This window comes from Danio aesculapii, chromosome 6, assembly GCF_903798145.1.
Source record: "Danio aesculapii chromosome 6, fDanAes4.1, whole genome shotgun sequence".
Taxonomy (NCBI): domain Eukaryota; kingdom Metazoa; phylum Chordata; class Actinopteri; order Cypriniformes; family Danionidae; genus Danio; species Danio aesculapii.
The window spans coordinates 61,538,545-61,561,204 of NC_079440.1; the positions used below are offsets into that span (position 1 = coordinate 61,538,545).

Below are 22,660 nucleotides of genomic sequence, written 5' to 3' on the forward strand. Positions count from 1 at the left end.
CATAATAGTTTTAATAACTCATCTCTTATAACTGATTTATTTTCTCTTTGTCATGATGACAGTAAATAATATTAGACTAGATATTCTTCAAGACACTTCTATACAGCTTAAAGTGACTTTTAAAGGCTTAACTAGGTTAATTAGGGTAAAGTTAGGGTAATTAGGCAAGTCATTGTATAACAGTGGTTTGTTCTGGAGACAATCCGAAACTAATATTGCTTAAAGGGGCTAATAATATTGACCTTAAAATGGCTTTTAAAAACTGCTTTTATTCTAGCTGAAATAAAACAAATCAGATTTTCTACAGAAGAAAAAATATTCTAGGAAATACTGTGAAAATTTCCTGAATCTGTTTGTTTTATTTATAGAGTACATTTAAAAACGACAGATGCTGACCAAAGTGCTTTACAAAAATTGTTCAACATCATTTGGGAAATATTTGTAAATATTGACAGGAGGGTGAATACTTCTGACTTCAACTGTTTATTATGTCAACACTAAAACAATACAAATAATATAATATTTAAAAAACAAAACCTCTTTTGACATCAACTATAATAGCATCTCAGCGATACTGAAATAATGTGTGTGTGTTTGTGTAGATTTCTCGGACCGCATCAGTAAGAATCGGCGAGTGGGCTATGAGTCTGGAGACTTTGAGCTGGTGAGTGAATCTCTCGTTTGTCATCATGATTGCTTTAGTTTTCTGGAGTCTCTCAGCGTTTGTCCTGATTTATCTGCTCCGGTCCTGCAGTTAGCTGAAGGCTGCGGCGTAAAGGAAACTCCTCAGCAGAAATATCAGCGGCTGGTTAATGAGATCCACGAGCTCTGTCAGGATGTGGAGAAAATTCAGGTCAGAACTCAAACAGTTCCCGTCCTCTTCCCACATTTACATTCTGTACACTAACATTCAGTGTCTGAGAAAAATATTGATTTATTAAGGACTCATTAAAGGAGTAGTTGAAATGAAACGCAGAATGAAACGTTTGATATTTTATTATTAATTGTCCATTTATTTTAATATTCTGCTGATATTTATGATTATTTTAATATTAATGTAGTGTTTTAAAAAAATGACATTTATTATCAAATGTCCTTTTAATATTAATAAACATTTATTTTAATATTCGGTTGATATTTATGAATATTTTAATATTAATTTATTGTTTTAAAAATGGTATTTATGATAAAATGTCCATTTAATATTAATATACATTTGTTATGTTATGTTATTAGTATTTATGATTATTTTACTATTACTTGTATAAAAAATAGCATTTATTATTAAATGTCCATTTAATATTAATAAACATTTATTTTAATATTCTGTTGATATTTATGATTATTTTAATATTAATTTATTATTTAAAAAATTACATTTATTATCAAATGTCCATTTAATATTAATGAACATTTATTTTAATATTTGGTTGATATTTATGAATATTTTAATATTAATTTATTGTTTTAAAAATGGCATTTATTATAAAATGTCCATTTAATATTAATATACATTTGTTATGTTATGTTGTTAGTATTTATGATTATTTTACTATTACTTATATAAAAAATAGCATTTATTATTAAATGTCCATTTAATATTAATAAACATTTATTTTAATATTCTGTTGATATTTATGATTATTTTAATATTAATTTATTATTTAAAAAATTACATTTATTATCAAATGTCCATTTAATATTAATGAACATTTATTTTAATATTTGGTTGATATTTATGAATATTTTAATATTAATTTATTGTTTTAAAAATGGCATTTATTATAAAATGTCCATTTAATATTAATATACATTTGTTATGTTATGTTATTAGTATTTATTATTATTTTAGTATTACTTATATAAAAAATAGCATTTATTATTAAATGTCCATTTAATATTAATAAACATTTATTTTAATATTCGGTTGATATTTATGAATATTTTAATATTAATTTATTGTTTTAAAAATGGTATTTATGATAAAATGTCCATTTAATATTAATATACATTTGTTATGTTATGTTATTAGTATTTATGATTATTTTACTATTACTTGTATAAAAAATAGCATTTATTATTAAATGTCCATTTAATATTAATAAACATTTATTTTAATATTCTGTTGATATTTATGATTATTTTAATATTAATTTATTATTTAAAAAATTACATTTATTATCAAATGTCCATTTAATATTAATGAACATTTATTTTAATATTTGGTTGATATTTATGAATATTTTAATATTAATTTATTGTTTTAAAAATGGCATTTATTATAAAATGTCCATTTAATATTAATATACATTTGTTATGTTATGTTGTTAGTATTTATGATTATTTTACTATTACTTATATAAAAAATAGCATTTATTATTAAATGTCCATTTAATATTAATAAACATTTATTTTAATATTCTGTTGATATTTATGATTATTTTAATATTAATTTATTATTTAAAAAATTACATTTATTATCAAATGTCCATTTAATATTAATGAACATTTATTTTAATATTTGGTTGATATTTATGAATATTTTAATATTAATTTATTGTTTTAAAAATGGCATTTATTATAAAATGTCCATTTAATATTAATATACATTTGTTATGTTATGTTATTAGTATTTATTATTATTTTAGTATTACTTATATAAAAAATAGCATTTATTATTAAATGTCCATTTAATATTAATAAACATTTATTTTAATATTCTGTTGATATTTATGAATATTTTAATATTAATTTATTGTTTTAAAAATGGCATTTATTATAAAATGTCCATTTAATATTAATATACATTTGTTATGTTATATTATTAATATTTATGATTATTTTAATATTAATTATATAAAAAAATTGCATTCATTATTTAATGTCCATTTAATATTAATATACATTTATTTTAATATTCTATTGATATTCATGATTATTTTATTATATAATTAAAAAATAAAAAGTGGTATTTATCATTAAATAACCATTTAATAATAATAGACATTTGTTATATTATTTTATTGATATTTATGATTATTTTAATATTAATTTATTATTTTAAAAATTACATTTATTATTAAATGCCCATTTATTATTAATAGATATTTATTATTAATAGATATTTATTTTAATATGCTATTGATATTTATGATCATTTTAATATTAATTTATTATATTATAAATAAAGGCATTTATTATTAAATGTCCATTTAATATTAATAGATATTTGTTATGTTATTGTATTGATATTTATGATTATTTTAATATTAATGTATTGTTTTAAATTTATTAAATTTATTGTTTTAAATTTATTATTAAATGACCATTTAATATTAATATACATTTGTTATGTTATTGATATTTATGATTATTTTAATATTAATTTATTATTTTAAAAACTACATTCATTGTTAAATGCCCATTTAATATTAATAGACCTTTATTTTAATATGCTATTGATAATTATGATCATTTTAATATTAATTTATTATATTATAAATAAAGGCATTTATAATTAAATGCCCATTTAATATTAATAGATATTTGTTATGTTATTGTATTGATATTTATGATTATTTTAATATTATATTAATTTATTAATGATAAAATAAATTTATTATTCAATGTCCAATTAATATTAATAGAAATTTATTTTTATATTATATTGATATTTATGATTATTTTTATATTAACTTGTTATTTTTTAAATTACATTTATTATTTAATGTCCATTTAATATTAATAGACATTTATTGTAATATTTTATTGATATTTTATTATTTTAAATGATTTTAAAATACTTTTATTATTTGAAATAATTTGACATTTATTATTGACTTGACGTGATTTAATATTAATAGGAGTTTATAATGTGTTTTATTATTTCTTCTTACTATTTGTTATGTTATTAATTATACTATATCTCTAATTTGTTGTTATTTTATTGATTTTATTATTGCTTTAATAAACATTTATCATTAAATGTCCATTTATATTAATAGCCCTTTATTAATTTATTAATTATTTGTTATTCAACATGTTATGTCATCTATATAGTTTGTATTTTGTATTTATTATGTTATTTTATTCTATTGACTTGTTTTAAATTATCTTTTTTTACATTCAGTTGAGGACAAAATGATTTGCCCTTCTGAGAAATTAATCATGTTAAGGTCAATATTATTAGCCCCCTTAAGCAATATTTATTTTAGATTGTCTCCAGAACAAACCACTGTTATACAATAACTTGCCTAATTACCCTAACTTTATCCTAATTAACCTAGTTAAGCCTTTAAATGTGACTTTAAGCTGAATACTAGTGTCTTGAAGAATATCTAGTCTAATATTATTTACTGTCATCATGACAAAGACAAAATAAATCGGTTATTAGAGATGAGTTACTAAAACTATTATAATTAGAAATGTGTTGAACATAAATTGGGTATAAAATATAAAAGAATTAAAATTGTGTGTGTGTGTTTGTGTTTGTGCGTGTGTGTGTGTGCAGACAAGCACTAAAGAGAGTGGTGCGGAGGAGCGTCTGACACCAGTGGCTCTGGCTCAGCAGGCGGCGCAACTCAAGCAGCAGCTGGTTTCTGCTCATCTGGACTCTCTGCTCGGACCCGACGCTCACATCAACCTCACCGACCCCGATGGAGCACTTGCTAAGTCAGTCTAAACCCCATCAACTTCTGCTTTAGCTAATCAGAGAGCATATTCACAAAACTTTAGTGGCCACAACTGCAGCCACACACATTAACCATGGACATTATAATGCGATGGAATAGCTCTTTAGATAGGCTGTGATCGTTGGAAACGCTAATCTAATGAAGACATGTGGAGTATTCCTATATTAGTGGCATTATTAAAGTGCAGTTCAGACATGTAAACACCTTAATCAAACTATTACCATCATGTAGGACTCATGTAGCCACATTTTGTGTCAGGATAGTCCACATACAAAAGGGTCACGATACTGGAATTCGGTACCAATCGATACTGAAATTAAAAAAATTTCCTGCTAACATTTGAGCGATGTTGAGCGCGTTCTTAAACAGCGCAGATTTGCCATTGTGTTCACATGCTCAACAGAAATGACTGTGATTGGCCGTGAAGGTCATCAGTTCACCGACCTCACCGCTGTTTACTGAGTGTAAACACAGATACAGGGACACTGGAGCATTTTAAATCTGCGATTCATCAGCGGATCGCTGATATGTCAGCTCATAAACAGACAAGCTGATCTTCAAGGTTTTAAAACGCTCCAGTGTCCCTGTATCTGTGTTTATACTCAGTAAACAGCAGTGAGTTCGGTGAATTCCCGAACAGTCCTTTCTGTTGAGCATGTGAACACAATGGCAAATCAGCGCTGTTTAAGAACGTTTATAAAATATCGTGACAACCCTACCACACACACACAACTCTCAGCGCACATACATAGTGATCTCCTGGAGCACACGAACATGCACACGTGTTTGTGTGAGTGTGTGTAAAACTAATTTCTAACTTCGTGCAGACCGTTGAGGTAGATCATTTGGCTATGGTGAGCCCTGGTATAGTGACAAAGTGATTAAGTCAAGGAATGGTGTATAACTCTTATTTTTATCCATGATCTTACTTTCTCTTTCTCAGATTTCACTCCCCGGAGCATGTAATGGCATGTACCTCACTCAGGACGCATGTTAGGGTGTCCCCTACCATAATACAGTGGTCTCTTGTTAATCGCAGGTGTTAAGTTCTATAATTAACCCGTGATAGGTGAAATCCGCAAAGTAGTCCGCTTCATGATTTACAATTATAATAGATGTTTTAAGGCTGTAAATCCCCTCACTACACACTTTATAGACTTTTCTTAGACAGGCATTGATATTTTCACACTCTTCTCTCTTGTTTAAACACTCTCAAAGTCCAAACCTTCATGGAAAATAAGTCCAGTATTAAAGAATGAAACCAAAGATCAAAACCTGTTGTCAGACACATGGATAATGTTGGCATCCAGCGTAATGTTCTTTATCCTGCAGTCACTCATCCACAAAGCTGACCTAATCAACAGATGTCGTGTTATAGTTAAACACCGTTCAGTGATTCACTGAGGAACTGCGCTCACTGCCTGTAACGTTAACTTACATTATGCTAGCTCTCTATCCTCGGCCCGTTCTTAATTTTGATTCTGTAAAATGTCCAAGAAACACAGCGAAAATGGACCTTATTAAGTCTCAACCTTTATTACAGCTCATGGCGGACATTTCTCAAAGAGGGAATAACAAACATTGGTGTGCGACCCCCTTTACGATGATCTTGCTGTGGACAGTTCTTGTTGAAACCATAGACTGTAAAATATATGGACGGAGTATCCGTGACGTCACCCATAGGTTTCTGAAGAGCGCAAAAGAAGCTACAAGTAGGCGCGGCCAACCGTCGCCATTTTGTTCGCGCGTCATCGCACCCACGGCGGGATACCAAACAAGGGCAAAGAGGCGGAGAGTGGGCGGAGCTACAGACACCTGCTGGCACTCTGCTTAGACCTGGCAGACAGACTTTACTTTGGGAGAAACGCTTAATACTTCATTACCTGCGACTCGTTTGTGTTCTGACCACATGTGCTTGGCTGTACACTATATCAATAAAGTGTTTAGACTTTTAAAAACACTGTAGTAATACATTGAGCCACTAAACATTGTTCTTATGACGTTTTTCTACAGGAGGAAAATGCTAATTACTTCCAAACACTTCAGATATAGTGTGTGTTAGTAAATGCAGGACTACTGATGAACTCCAGCATAACACTGTATGATAACGCTTCAGATGACTGATCTAGAGCCTACAGCTAATCAATCTGTCACATTCTGGAGTGCTTTACGGGTCTAAAGAAAAATATTAATGATAAATGATCTTAAATAAAACAAATACATTTATAGAGATGGTATATAAGTATATAACTTTACTCACATGGGAAACGGAGGCCACGTGAATGGTTTGTGAGCACAATTAAGTGCACACAGCATCCCATATCATCTGATAATTGTAAGAAATAAGTCCAAAAGGCAGCTGACTGTGTAAAGCCACATAAAACAAAACAAAAATACGATGAATATGCCGAGATCAGTGGCTAATCTGCCGGATTCAGCTGAGGTGACGGCGACCAGCGAGACCTAGCTGTCACTCAAGTGGCCACGCCCTTAATTATGCAAACTTAATATAACCTAATATAAAGGAAATGGATGAGTTATAAAAAAATTCACCCCCCTCACAGTTGTCATTGAGGGTAATAAAAGCTATATGAACCAAAATGGTTCTGTGTACCAGGCTGTAAACACATTTTTTTCTGCTGTAAAGTTAACCATTCTAACAGTGGGCTCAATTGCAATTTGCTCTATTATGGAGCCAGGACTAGCGGAATTTTGATGAATTGCAGTTTCAGTTACTTCCGTATTGGCTTCCTGAGGGAGAGCGGGAAGTTGCCGCTTGGTTGAAACTCACACTGCTTGTGATCGGAGATTTATGTTACTTTGGCAAGCTGAACGCGTTCTGTACTGTACAGGAGACACAGAGGAGGTTGATTGACAATGGTCTACAGCCAATCAGAACACAATGCGCTGTAAATAAATCTGTGAAACTGGGAGGCTGCGAAAGGTGAACTGCGAAGGGCCAATGTATACCTAAAACTAAAAGATTGCCATAAAAACTCCTCAATGGCAAGGAAAGAGTTAATAAAACACATGTTCTGGAATGTTCTCCTCTATGATGTAATAAGGAGGATAAGCTCCGCCTCCACAGAAGATTGACACCCACTTCACTGCCTTCTTAGCTCCGTTAATGTGCATTATTAATATCATTCAGCTTCTGACGTTCATGCGATCGGGCCCAGAGCTGTAAATGCAGCAGAACGTGATGCATCTGCTTACTTTTGTGATTTTAGCAATGGATGAATGTAAACATTTAGCATTAGACTTGGAAGATTGTGTTATTGGCTTGAAGGTGTGTATAAATGTGTGTTTGTGTTCAGGCGGTTGTTGACGCAGCTGGAGGTGGCGCGGGGCGTCCGGAGCAGAGCGGGAGCAGATGGGAAAACCGCAGCACCCAAAGGCCCAGACGGAGTGATTCTCTATGAGCTCCACAGTCGACCCGAGCAGGAGAAGTTCACTGAATCTGCAAAGGTACAGCTTTCATTAGACATCCAGTGAGATCAGAGCCATGTTTAATTACCAATTGCTATTTCTGCGCATAGTAATTCTCTGTGGGTCTATGTGGGATGATTTTAAGGGTGTAGTAACAAAACACGTAATACATTAAAGAGCCCCTATTTTAAAATGATCTTCATGTAGTGTGTCACACAGCTCTAAGTGAAGTGAAATATCCAGCTAAGGCTTAAATCTGAAAGTGGACAGTTTTTAACTGATTGATTCATATAAAAAAAAAAAAGAGTCGACTCACTGTGGTTAGAATGAATCGTCTTCAAAAACAGTCTTTAGCCATTTCGGCGTGGCGTGGCTACGAAACATATGCCCCGCCCACTTGTTGCGCGCGCAAACCCGGGAAGATTCAAATTGTAACCGCTTGTACTGTATCAGGTTAACTCTTTATATTCTCATATCGCGTCTAATGCCACGTTGAAATGTGACGCGTGATGCTTTGTTTACGGATTTAAATGCGTTCGTGAGCTCATGTTCCACTGCCGTTTGTCATCGCTATGGCCACCGTCAGCTGATCCTACACGCGTGCAGCGGTCAAGGATCAGAATAGTTCAGCTTTTGCTGCTTCGTGGATTAATACTGAATGTGTGTCATAGTTACGAATGGAGCAATATGCTGGTGTTTAACTACACTGCTTTTGGCTGACGGTGTCTGAATACTGTTGAGTACGTTTTACTATGAAGTGTGTTTCGGGCGTCCGCTGCGATCTGATCCAATGTTGGCGAACCGGGGGCTTGACAAATCGCACTGGGAATTTTACTGTCTCGCGCTGAGCCATGATTGGATTGTCAACCAATCACAACAGGCTGTCATCGGTCCAATCAGCGCAGATTAGCTTCGCGCTAAGGAGGGGTTTGGGAACAAAGGAATCGCTGAACGATTCATATGAGAGTCGCTGGGATAATTAGGTAAAAATAAATGCAGATTATAAGACCATGAAAGTGATTTTTGACAGTGCATGCATAATAATATGTTGTAGGAGAGCCATAAAACCGAAATATGAGCCTTTTTAATGTATAATATGGGCTCTTTAAAGTACAAATTAAATCAAAACTAATCATATTGATTTTGCTCTGCACTCTCACATGGTCACTGATGCTAAGCAGGGCTGCGCCTGGTCAGTACCTGGATGGGAGACCACATGGGAAAGCTAGGTTGCTGCCAGAAGTGGTGTTAGTGAAACCAGCAGGGGTCGCTTAACCTGGGGTCTGTGTGGGTCCTAAGACACCAGTATATTGATGGTGCCCACTGAGCAGTATAGAGTCCCCTTCTTTTAAATGAGACTTTTAATCGAGCTCCTGACTCTCTGTGGTCATTAAAAATCCCACGATGTCCTTTGAAAAAGAGTAGGGGTTTAACTCTGGCATCCTGGCCCAATCTGCCCACTGGCCTCAGTCCATCATGGCCTTCTAACCATCCACAATCAGCTGGTGTGTGGTCTGGTGCAATGGCTGTCTCGTCATCCAGGTGGATGCTGCACACTGGTGGTGGATGAGGAGATTCCCCCCCAATCTGTAAAGCACTTTGAGTGTGCAGAAAAGAGCTATATGAATGTAAGGAATAACAAACAGAAATGCTGAGCAGGAGGAGTGTGTTCGGTTGTAATAACTCTCCCCCAACCCTTTTCCCCATCTTTCTGAATGAAACGACTTTACTACACCCAACCAGCTCGCAGTAGAAAAAATAAGCCACGCTCACAGTATTCTCATTTAATATTCAGTTTCTCTAGGAACTGCTTCACAGCTTCCGCTTCATGTGGACTTTTCACCTTTGTGTGTGTTGCAGGTGGCAGAGCTGGAAAGACGTCTGGCGGAGCTGGAGACAGCGGTGGGGTCTGGGTCAGACAAACGGGTGAGACAGAAACACTTACAACCAAAACTGATGAGTTTAGTCTAAAACACTTACTGTACTAAGGGCTGTGCAATATGAATAAATATATAGTAATGTGTATATATAGTTACAGAGATAATCATTAGCCCTTGAATTTTCAAATACTTCCCCAAGTGCTGTTTTGTTGATTGTTTTCATAACGTTTTTTTAATATAATAGTTTTAAGCTAATTTCTCATAACTAAATTATTTGATCTTTGTCATGATACAAGCACATAATATTCAACTAGATATTTTGTAAGATACTAGTATTCAGCTTAAAGTGACATTAACAGGTTAATTAGGGTAATTAGGCAAGTCATCGGACAACAGTGGTTTGTTCTGTAGACAAATGAAATACAGAAAATATTACTGTACAAATTGCATCGTGCATAATTACAAATAAAAACTGAGTATATATAATATAATAATAACATAATATAATATAATATAATATAATAATAATATAATATAATATAATATAATATAAATAATATAATATAATATAATATAATATAATATAATATAATATAATAATAATATAATATAATATAATATAAAATAATATAATATAATATAATATAATATAATATAATATAATATAATAATAATATAATATAATATAATAATAATATAATATAATATAATATAATATAAATAATATAATATAATATAATATAATATAATATAATATAATAATAATATAATATAATATAATATAAAATAATATAATATAATATAATATAATAATAATATAATATAATATAATATAATATAATAATAATATAATATAATATAATATAAAATAATATAATATAATATAATATAATATAATATAATATAATATAATATAATATAAAATAATATAATATAATATAACATAATATAATATAATATAATATAATATAAAATAATATAATATAATATAATATAATATAATATAATATAAAATAATATAATATAATATAATAATAATATAATATAATATAATATAATATAATATAATATAATATAAAATAATATAATATAATATAAAATAATATAATATAAAATAACATAATATATATACATACATGCATACACACGCACGCACACACACACACACACACACACACACACACACACTACTGGTCAAAAGTTTGGGGTTAGTACGATTTTTAAGTGTATTAAAATAAGCTTCTCCTGCTCACCAAGGCTTATTTCATCATACATTCTGTATTCTAATTGTGAAATATTATTACACTATAAAGTAACTGTTCAAAAGTAGTTTATCATTTAATATAATAATTTATTCCGATGATTTTAAAGATGAATTTTCAGCTTTATTACTCCAGTCTTCAGAGTCACATGACCCTTCGCTCTAATACTTTTACACTCATCAGGCTGATGAAGACTTGACACACCTCACACAACTCTTCCATACATGTAGCATGCACTGCACTTTAACCAATATTGCCTACAATAGTTTACCACCAACAGTCAAACTATGTGGACACTCATTTATTGTCTTATACATATTACTGTCAACATTGCCAATTGTATATTGTCTTGTTTTTTGGGAGGATGTTGTTATATTTTGCACTGTCATTGTATTTTGCTTCGTCTGTATTTTGTCTTGAGCCAGCACCTAAGCTTTTCACTCATCATAGTACACGTGCTGCAATGTAACAATAAAAGTGATTTGATTATTATTATTATTATTATTATTATTATTATTATTATTATTATTATTATTATTATTTATGGTATTAGTAATAAACGCAATAATGACTGGAGTAATAAATTCATTTGAAACTACATACAATAAGTAATAAATAAATATTTAATAATTATTTAACAATTTATTTTTTTTACATTTAATAAATGTTGCCTTGATGACCAGAATAATTTGATTTAAATTATTAAATAAAATTAGTTATAAAAAAAAGAAAAAGGTGACCCTAAACTTTTGACCGGTAGTGTACATTCATTCACTCATTTTCTTTTCGGCTTAGTCCCTTTATTGATCCGGGGTCGCCACAGCGGAATGAATCGCCAACTTATCCAGCACATGTTTAACGCAGCGGATGCCCTTCCAGTTGCAACCCGTCTCTGGGAAACATTCACACACACTCACTCACACTCGTACACGACGGACAATTTAGCCTACCCAATTCACCTATAGCGCATGTCTTTGGACTGGGGGGGAAACCGGAGCACCCGGAGGAAACCCACGCAAACGCAGGGAGAACATGCAAACTCCACACAGAAAAGCCACCTGAGCCTAGGCTCAAACCAGTGACCTTCTTGCTGTGAGGCGACAGCACTACCTACTGCATCACTGCGTACTAAAAAGTTGCGTACTACTGCGTACTACTAACTTTCTTCCGCGACTCCCCAACCCTCTTCACTTTCGGCACCCACCCCGCCCCCCAGCTCTCCACTTTTGTGCGCTACACCTCTACATTCTCGGGTAACATGCCAGATCCGTTACCCCAATCTGTTCCGGGACCTCGCAATTCTCAAATTAAGCACAGTATACATACATGCACACATGTTCATATTTACATCTGAGGAGAATGTAAGTTTTCAGATTGCATGTGTTAGAGCTTTTTGTTTGACTATTGGATTTTTCCTCTTTGGATCAGTAAAGTTTTATTGATTAATTAATTAATTTTTTAATTATTTAATTTTTCTGACTGTGTGTGTGTTTTCAGGGGCCGCTCAGCTCCGGGGTTCAGGGCTCCAGTCTGACGGTAAATGCACTGATCAACATCTCCAATAATCTATATTTATTATTATTATTATCACATGATATTGTAAAAGAGTTTCACATGCACACGAGCTGCTGTGCAACCACCAAAACCTACACCAAAAGCCAACACACACATTTGTAAGTGAGGTGAGACCTGCTGTGATGGCCGTGATAATATGCGGTGTTGATCTCTGTCCACAGGAGACTCTGGAGCTGCTGCAGGCGCGGGTCAGTGCTCTAGACGCCGCCACACTGGACCAAGTGGAGGCCAGACTACAGGTGAAACACACACACACACACATAAGCAGATCACACTGATTAAGCTCTTATTAGGCAGTCATAAGAGTCTTATACCATTCCATCCTAGTAACTACTATAACATTTTATCTCAATAAGTAACTCAATAGCTGTTTTTCATCCAACGATGTGAAATAGATTCATGCACAAAAATGGAATATTGCACAAAACATGACAAATAAAGCAGCGTGTCCATCAAAGCGAATAAAATAGTCTTTGTAATAAATATCAGATTACTAATTGTTCTTATTATTATTATTTATTTAATTTTGAAATGTGACTCTGGACCGCAAAATCAGTCAAAAAATCTCTGCAATCTTCTGAAGTTAAGTTTTCTGAGCTGAATAAATCATCTTTCCATTGGCGTTTGGTCTGTTAGGGTGGACAATATTTAGCTGAAATGCAACTATTAGACAATCTGGATTCTGAGGGTTTTAAAAAAATCTAAATATTGAGAAAATCATCTTTAAAGGGCACCTATGGTAAAAAATCTACTTTTTCAAGCTGTTTGGACAGACAAATGTGCATGTATGGTGTATAGACCGTCATATTGGGGTGACATAAGCACACCCAGTGCTTTTTTTTCAATTTAACAACATAAAAAACGGTGGACCAATTGGAGCGGTTTTCAAACCGACCGCAACTTTACGTAGGAGAGCGGTCCCCCCGCCCACCAATATTGATTGACAGCTGCGCGTCATCATATCCTCAGTTTGTTGATTCACGTCCGCCATTTTCAGCGTGAGTGGAAGCGATATCACTAAAGGAACACGCTAGCTCTATTTGTAGATGCAAGGCTCATTGGGCTCAACACAAGATCAATATTCTCCACATGATCGCTCTAATCGGAATTATTGGTTGTATCTTTAGGTAGGTTTGCAAACATGTGTACTTCTCATTGAGTCTACCTTATACTTCAGCCGTTTGCATTTCTCGTGATCCCAGAAGCTCCCTGTGATCTTAACTAGCATGCGTTTTAGAATTCTAAACAAAGGTTTCTATCAGGGTACACTCAAGTCGACGGCTGGGCGCCACGGACCGCTGCAGAAACCCATGTTTAGAATTCAAAAATGCGTGGTGCGACGATTCGGGACACTTCATGTTTCTGTCGCGCTACAGAGAGTGTCTGGTGTGCCGTGTCGCGGCTTCGAGCGGCGCATCCGGTGCCTCAGTCAAAGTTAATTCAGTGTGCGTGGTTATTAGTTTCTGTGTACAAGCTCGGCACTTGAAACTAGCACACAGTTGGCTGTAAAACTGTACAAAGACGCTAGGTTTTTCAGGTTTTAAACTGAACCTAAACTGGCACACTCAGAAGAACCATAATATTAATATTAAATCATAAAAAAGAGGTAAACTATGTGCCCTTTAAAGTTGAAGGAATTAAGTTTTTAGCAATGCACAGTACTCATCAAAAATTGAGTTCCAATATATATATAGTAGAGAATTTACAAAATGTCTTGAAAGAGATTGATCTGTATTTTATACTCTTATGATTTTTGGCATAAAATAAAAATCAATACATTTGACTGGCGTTTCCCACAAATATACCCCTGCAGCTTGACTGATTTTGTGTTTCCAAGGATAGAGTAATATAGTTCTAGTTGAACTGTTAATGTTGTTATTGTGTATTGTGAGTCTAGCCTGAGCTGTTCCTGAGTCAGTAGTGGACTGAGTTGGGCGTACTGCATTTCACAGTAACGCGTTATTGTATTCTAATGATGTTTTTGGGGAACGCGGTAATGTAACCAATTACATTTTAAATTTGTGTAATCTGATTACAGTTACTAAAGTCAGTGTAAGTGTGTTACTTGTGTTACAAATAAAGATTTTGGAAGAAAAAATGCTTCTTTTAAAATCACGTTTTCTGCTGCAACGTCATTTAATGAGCATTCGATTTTAAAGAGCTGGCAAAAGTGAGCTGAAATGGTTGCTGGCGAGAGTGGTTGCTGCTTGGGAAATACAGACGTTACTTTGTTTTCATTGAGCATAAAAGCAAAACTTTTGCTGTGAAATTCAGTCTATGTGCAGTCTCTAAAGAACTTTCAACTGCTTTTAACTCGACCAGCGACTTGTTCAAGCAATTGAAAAGAAATTCAATTTTTTTTTCACTTCTCCTTTATTTGTATAGCGCTTATACAATGTAGATTGTGTCAAAGCAGCTTCACATAGAAGATCATAGTAAATAGGAACAGTGTAGTTCAGTTTGTAGAGTTGAAGTTCAGTTCAGTTTAGCTCAGATCAGTGTGGTTTAATAATCACTACTGAGAGTCCAAATATTGAAGAGCAAATCCAACGATGTGCAGCTCTACAGATCCTGAACCATGCAAGCCAGTGGCGACAGCGGAGAGGGAAAAAACTTCACTAATTGGCGAAAGTGAAGAAAAAAAACCTTGAGAGAAACCAGGCTCAGTTGGGCATGACCATTTTAATTTCTCCGCTGGCCAAACGTCTTGTGCAGAGCTGCAGTCTCAGTGGCGGAGGCTGGAAGCTGGGCCTCAGTGAAGACTCATCTGTTCCTGGAGCGTCGCATAAATCAGTCTCATGTTCTCCACTCCTCCATGACCATCACAGTAGCTGCTCAGGATACGGCCAGGATTATGGAAACCTTGGGATCATCTCGTCGTTGGTCTTGGATCGAATCAGTGACTCTGCATAGTCTGAGGGCCTCGGGAAGAGTATCCCCAGGTGAAAATGGAGAATAAAGAGAATAATTAGCGTAGCTGATGTTCATAGTGTATATAAACAAGATGCAGAACCTGTGTGGAAACCCGCTAAGTGGTGCACTAAGTGTATGCTTTACTGAACAGATAGGTCTTTAATCTAGTTTTGAATTGGGAGAGTGTGTCTGAGCCTCGGACGTTATCAGGAAGGCTATTCCAGAGTTTAGGAGCTATAAATGAGAAGGCTCGACCTCCTTTAGTAGACTTTGCTGTTCGAGGTACTACCAGAAGCCCTGAGTTTTGAGACCTTAAAGAGCGAGTTGGATTGTAGCGAGACAGAAGGTTGGTTAGATAAACAGGAGCTAGATTATTTAAAGCTTTATATGTAAGAAGCAATATTTTAAATTCAATACGAAACTTAACAGGCAGCAAGTGTAAGGAGGATAAAATTGGGGTGATGTGATCAAATTTTCTAGACCTGGTGAGAACAGCCCGACTCCTTAACAGGCTAAATTAAAAGAATTGTGCAGGTTCAGGAGTTAAGGTATCTTCTAAATGTAAAGAGAAGAGTAGTTGCTTATGGGGCCGTTCACATATCGCGTCTTTTGCGCGTGCGCATATTTTGGGAGCGCATTTTGCTCGCATTTCCCAGGCGCACTCTGTTGAAAACGTGACGAGAACTGACCGCGAGTCCTGTGACAAGAACTGACCGATCAGCTTCATACTTTGGAATAGACATCTGTGCGGGATTGAAGTTTTAATCCTGCTCCCGCCAGGTTTTATTCTGCACCCGCCATACATTCAGTCTTTGTTCACCCGTTTTCTACCCGACTGTTTCCGCTAAATTTAGATCTGGTTTTCAAATCTCACGTTAAAATCGGACACTACCAGAAGAGAGAGATAACAGATAACAGTGTAGGTTGTGCGAGGATTGTAGGCTAAATGTCAGTTTTGTTTGCCCCTTTGTGATGAGACATGAGTGCCGCGTGACGTGTGGTTAGGTACAGCCACAGGAATGGAGACCTCTACTTTGGAATATGTACATTTAGCTAGACTGATTACCTCAGACAAACACAGCACATCTAAACACTGCAGTGCTTTTACACTATGGATGTCAGTGGGTCCAGTTTTTTCTTTTCTATTAAAAAAAAGACTAACCAGTTTGGAACAAGTGAATTTGAAGTTTTGGCTGCACTCTTTAAGTCTTTTGATGATGTCAAGCTGCTGTGATCAACACATTGTATTGATTTTCAGTGAATTTTAAAGTACTGAAAGAGCTGCAGATTATTTAGTATTTCCATAGGTATATTTTATATGTTCTAAAAGTAACTTAAGAGTAAAGTAATTAGTAATCTGATTACTTTTTACATGACGTAATTAGTAATGTAATCAAATTAAAATGTTCAAGTAGTAGTCAGCAATTTGTAATCTTAATTTGTACACTGCTAGTGGACCCTGAACATTTCTTTTCTGACTGCTTTCAGAGTGTTTTGGGGAAGATGAATGAAATCGCGAAACACAAGGCAGCGATGGAGGACGCAGAGACTCAGAGTAAAGTAAGTGTGCAGTCCAGATGATGATGGTGATGTGCTTTAAAAAAAGAAGAATAAACATTTCTCAGCATAATTCAGCACATCCCATTTTTGAAAATAAAAATTTGTATGCATTTCTCAGTGAATATAAACTATATAATTTGGTGCTTTTAAACAGAACAGGGGCGACACAGTAGGTAGTGCTGTCGCCTCACAGCAAGAAGGTTGCTGGTTCGAGCTAGGCTTAGTTGGCGTTTCTGTGTGGAGTTTGCATGTTCTCCCTGCGTTCGCGTGGGTGTCCTCCGGTTTCCCCCACAGTCCAAAGACATGTGGTATAGGTGAATTGGGTAGGCTAAATTGTCCGTAGTGAATGTGTGTGTGAATGAGAGTGTATGGATGTTACCCAGAGATGGGTTGCGGCTGGAAGGGCATCCGCTGCGTAAAAACGTGCTGGATAAGTTGGCGGTTCATTCCGCTGTGGTGACCCCTGATTAATAAAGAGACTAAGCTAAGAAGAAAATGAATGATAAACAGAACAGTTATATACACCAAACGTCTTTAGGAATAGAAAGATAATACATTTAAATTCGCAATTTGCATTGTTATTGCTAAAAGAAATGAAAACTGCATCGATTGAAACTAAATTTGATGTTTTTGTTCATTTCTCTTGATTTTTCCTGTTTATTAAGCATATATTACATCAAGATATTTAGTAAAATGTCAAAAATATTAATTTAAAAGTGAGATTTCAACATTTGACACTGATAATTGTTTTAAACTATCATGATTACGGTTGTGATTAATTTTGATTATTAATTTCCCAATCTTGTGTGTGTGCGCGCTTGTGTATGCTTTTGCATGTGTGCGTCTGTCTGTCTATGTGTGTGTGCACCTGTATTTGTGTGTGCAGGTCTCTCAGCTGTATGATGTGGTGCAGAAGTGGGATGCGATGGCCACTTCTCTCCCGCAGGTGGTGCAGAGACTCACCGCAGTCCGAGAGCTGCACGAGCAGGGTAGCGCTGTGTTTACATCATCATTACTGCATCATACACCTCAGTACTACAGCTGCTTTAGGGTCTGGCAGTCAAATAATCTTAAAGAACAAATCTAAAATATGGATATAATAGCATAAATTATTAATTACTTTAATAAATTACTGCTCTTTGATTGGTTAATTAATAAGACTAATATAGCTACATGAAATCGGACTGTATTTATCTTTGTGTAGTTCTGTTTACACATTTATTTAGGATTATAATAATAACAATAATTATCATTATTATGTTGAAACTGTTTTGTGCAGTGTGTGTGTGTGTTATGATGTATGTGTGTGTTTGTGTGTTTGCAGCGATGCAGTTCGGGCAGCTCCTGACTCACCTGGACACAACACAGCAGATGATCAACAACTCGCTGAAGGACAACGGCACACTCCTGACACAGGTCACACACACACACACTTATAAACACACTCAGTCCTTCATTTATGAACACACACACTACCTGACAGAAGTCTTGTGGCCTATTTAAGTTTTAGGAACAGTAAATAATAAGTTGACTTCTAGTTGATGATTGTGTATCGGAAGTGTCTTATATGAAAGGTAAAGGCCTCTAGATGAGGATTATTTGAGCACAATATAATCTGATCATGTCTTGATGTTGACTGATTTGATTAGGACAGTGCGGTCTGACTCTGCTTAGACTAAAGTCTGCTCACTGAACCTTCAATAATGTCCAGTATAGAATATGTGCTCATGCTGCAGTGGAAACAGAATGAATATTGTGTCTGACTCCATCATGAGCTTGGAGGACTGCATCCATACATCTCTGACATGACTCAAATCACTGATTAATAAAGTCATCCAAGGTGTTGCTAAGGTGTTGTTAGGCAGTTGCAAGCCGTTGTGTTTGCTAGGGTATTCTGAGTAGTTTCTAAGTTTTATGTGGTTGTTAAGATGTTGCTAGGTGGTTGCTACAGTGTTCTGAGTGGTTGTGAAAGCAAGATGGTGCTAGATGATTGCTGTGGTGTTCTAGGTTGTTGCTAGGCGGTTGCTTGGGTGATCTGATTAGTAGCTAGATGGTTACTGTGGTGTTCTAGGTTGTTGTTAGACAGTTGCTAAGGTTTTGCAATGTGGTTGCTAAGGTGTTGCTAGGCGATTGCTAGGTAATTACTAAGGTGTTGATAAGGTGTTCTGGGTAGTTGCTAGGCGGTTGCTAAGGTGTTGCTAGGCGGTGACTAAGGTGTTCTGAGTGGTTGCTAGGCGGTTGCTAAGGTGTTGCTAGGTCATTGCTATGGTGTTCTGAGGGGTTACTAAGGCGTTGCTAGGTGGTTGCTGAGGTGTTGCAATGGGGTTGCTAAGGTGTTCTGAGTGGTTGCTAAGCTGTTGCTAACATAAATTAGTATGGTTCTAGTATGAATTAGCATTATGCTAGCATGTTTCTAATATGAATTAGCATGTTTCCAGTATGAATTAGCATATTAGCATGAATTTAGTATGAATTAGCATGTTTATAGTATGAATTAGCATAGCATGAATTTTGTATGAATTGGCATGTTTATAATATGAATTGACATATTAGCAAGAATTTAGTTTGATTTAGCATGTTTATAGTATGAATTAGCATGTTAGTATGTCGTTGGCATGGATTGGCATGTGGTATGTTTGTCCAATGTTAAGTCAATGGTAGTTTTTTTTTTTTTTTCAATCAAAGTCTATGGGACAGTTGCTAGGGTGCCGTAAGTGGTTGCTAGGGTGTGGCTAGTAAGTTGAAAGGTCCTCAGTGATTGGCAGATTGGTAGTCTGCGTTAAATGAGCGTAACTGTAAGTCTGTATGACAGTCTGGTGCAAAGTTATGAGGTCATAAAGTTTGGTCCAATGTTAAGTCAATGGGACTTTTCTGAAATTTCTGGGTCCATTTTGGCAAAACTGAAAGTCGGATCAGTTGGAAAAGATATAGCAACCAGAGTCAGACCAGTTTGGAGGTCTGGTGTTAGTTTGGTGGTTGTAGTATGAACGGTCTAGAAGGAGATGCATATAGAAATTAGTCTCAGTAGAAGAAGACGTTTATGTAGTATAACAGTATTACTGCGTCCGAAACCGCATACTTCCATACTATACAGTACGCTAAAATCAGTATGCGAGCCCAGTAGTCTGTCCGAATTCATAGAATTCGAAAATCAGTATGCGAGAAGTACCCGGATGACTTGCTACTTCTGGCGAGATTCTGAAGTGCGCATCCCATGATGCCCCGCAAGAGAATTCATGAATGGGAGTGAAGCGACTCAACTGATATGGGTAGGTCATGTGACCACGACAAAATGGCGGATGTAGTACCTCTGAGTTCTATTCACACTGCTCACATTCATACGGTATAGAACATACTTTTCTAACGCCCGAGTAGTACGTTTAAATTCAAATGCAGTACCTACTGAGTAGTAGGCGGTTTCGGACGCAGCCTATGTCAGCTTTCTCAAGCCACAGTGATCATACTTTCACATTTACTAATGCGTTATTACCATATTCATCATGCTCGATTACATTAGTTAGTGCACTCTCAGTTAACAGTTTCTCACTGTAGAATGATCAGGTGTGTGTTTATTCATGAATCCTCCATCTTTCTGACTGGCTGCAGGTCCAGCAGACCATGAAGGAGAATCTGCTGGCTGTAGAGGAAAACTTCTCAGCACTGGACCAGAGGATGAAGAAACTCAACAAGTAGACGCTCCTTCTGCTCCTTTCTGTTTTTCTCTTCCACTAAAGCAGACGAAGGTGGAGACCAAACCACAGCTCCACCCTTTATCATTCACACAGACTCTGAAACTCACGTCTGAATCTGAAAATAATGAAGACCCGAAGTTCTGCAGCAGAGAGAGTGTTTCCGCATCTCCATCGTGAGTCACACGGACTGCAATGTGTAAATATACAGGCGCTCACATGCGTTTTACTTCGTTTGTGTCTCGTTTCTAGTCCAAATATCTACAAATTCTGAAATCAAGAAGCATTTACTAGACTAGTAGCACGTATTCTCCTGTTTTCAGAAATAATGAGAATTAAATGAGCTTATCCTTAAAAAAGGCTGAATGATCTGCTAATGGAGTAAACTAAATAATCTTCTTGTTTTTCTGACCTCATTGGCAGATTATTTTGCTTGTTTTAAGGAAATACCCACCTAATTTTGTCTCATTATTTCTGAAAACGAGAGAATATGTGTTACTAGTCTAGAAAATGCTTCTTGATTTAGGAGTGTTTAGATATTTGGACTAGAAATGAGACACAAGCTCTAGGTAAAGCTTTTCTGCAGTGTATTGTACTGATCTTGTTCTCATGTAACCGTTATTGTATTATTAATGTGGTCTTCAGTCCACAAATGATGCCCATTTTCAATATAGGATTTCAAACGCTTCTCTGGATAATAAAAAGCTTCCAGAAACGACGGCTCGTGTTGTTTTTTCTCAATGTCTATCCAGTCTTTCAGTGGTTTTCTCAATCATGATGATGAATACAGAGGCTGCGTCCCAATTCACATACTTATACTACACACTAATAGTATGTGTTTTTTGTGAAGGAAAAGTACACACTTTTGAGTGTGTAACAGAAGAGTATGCAAGCTTTTGGGACACACTACTACTTCGTTAACAGATCGTTGTGTTGCTTAGTTACGAGCCCTGTCAATCATCCACATTTCTTTCATATTTAATTTCCTACCTTAGCAGCAGCAGGTTTATCTCCCATTCACGAGTCCTTCATGCAGAGAACTCTCCTCAGGTGTTTGGATAATTCTGCGTTCAGACGTTAATGTCCAAACACGTCTTTATATGTTAAGTATAGTGAGATAAGTGCAGATGAAATCTAACACAGAAACCGCGATTAAAACATGTTCCAGTGGGCGATATATTAATTAACAGTCATACAAACATCTTTACCGAAGCCTCTCTAGTTGACGGTTGGTCTCGCGCGTCCATCATGTTTGTAGTTTGTTTACACTTTTCACCCGCATTTGTAGTTATACATTCCTACGCGCAATGTATTGTGGGCAATATCAGCGGTTAGAGTATGGACGCTTCTACACTTCGAGTTTTTATCGGAAAAAGTAAACCATACGGGAACCTTTGGCGTACTCTTCAACATACTATGGTTTGGGACATACTAATTCTACTTTTAAATGCTATTTAGGACAGATAGTATGCGAATGGTGAGATTTAGAGATTTTGTTTTAATCGTCAGCAATTTTATCACTATTGAAGCTCAAGTGTGGCATGGTGGCTCAATGGTCAGCACTGTAGCCTCACCGCAAGAAGGTCAATGGTTCCAGGTGCTCCGGTTTCCCCCACAGTCCAAACACATGCGTTATAGGGGAATTGAACTGGCCGTAGTGT

The 22,660-nt window shown here is 35.1% G+C and overlaps 1 protein-coding gene across 1 annotated transcript in view; it reads left to right on the forward strand.

Moving 5' to 3' along the window:
• dctn2 (dynactin 2 (p50)) overlaps positions 1-21,714 on the forward strand; it is a 46,620-nt gene extending 24,906 nt beyond the window's left edge. The window contains exons 4-14 of the mRNA XM_056460675.1: positions 603-664; positions 755-853; positions 4,511-4,671; positions 8,009-8,159; positions 9,981-10,046; positions 12,760-12,798; positions 12,999-13,076; positions 17,239-17,310; positions 18,197-18,299; positions 18,635-18,726; positions 20,917-21,714. Coding sequence (XP_056316650.1) covers positions 603-664; positions 755-853; positions 4,511-4,671; positions 8,009-8,159; positions 9,981-10,046; positions 12,760-12,798; positions 12,999-13,076; positions 17,239-17,310; positions 18,197-18,299; positions 18,635-18,726; positions 20,917-21,003 — 1,010 coding nt within the window. The 3' untranslated portion in view covers positions 21,004-21,714. The remainder of the gene's footprint in view (positions 1-602; positions 665-754; positions 854-4,510; positions 4,672-8,008; positions 8,160-9,980; positions 10,047-12,759; positions 12,799-12,998; positions 13,077-17,238; positions 17,311-18,196; positions 18,300-18,634; positions 18,727-20,916) is intronic.
• Positions 21,715-22,660: the final 946 nt, after the last annotated feature.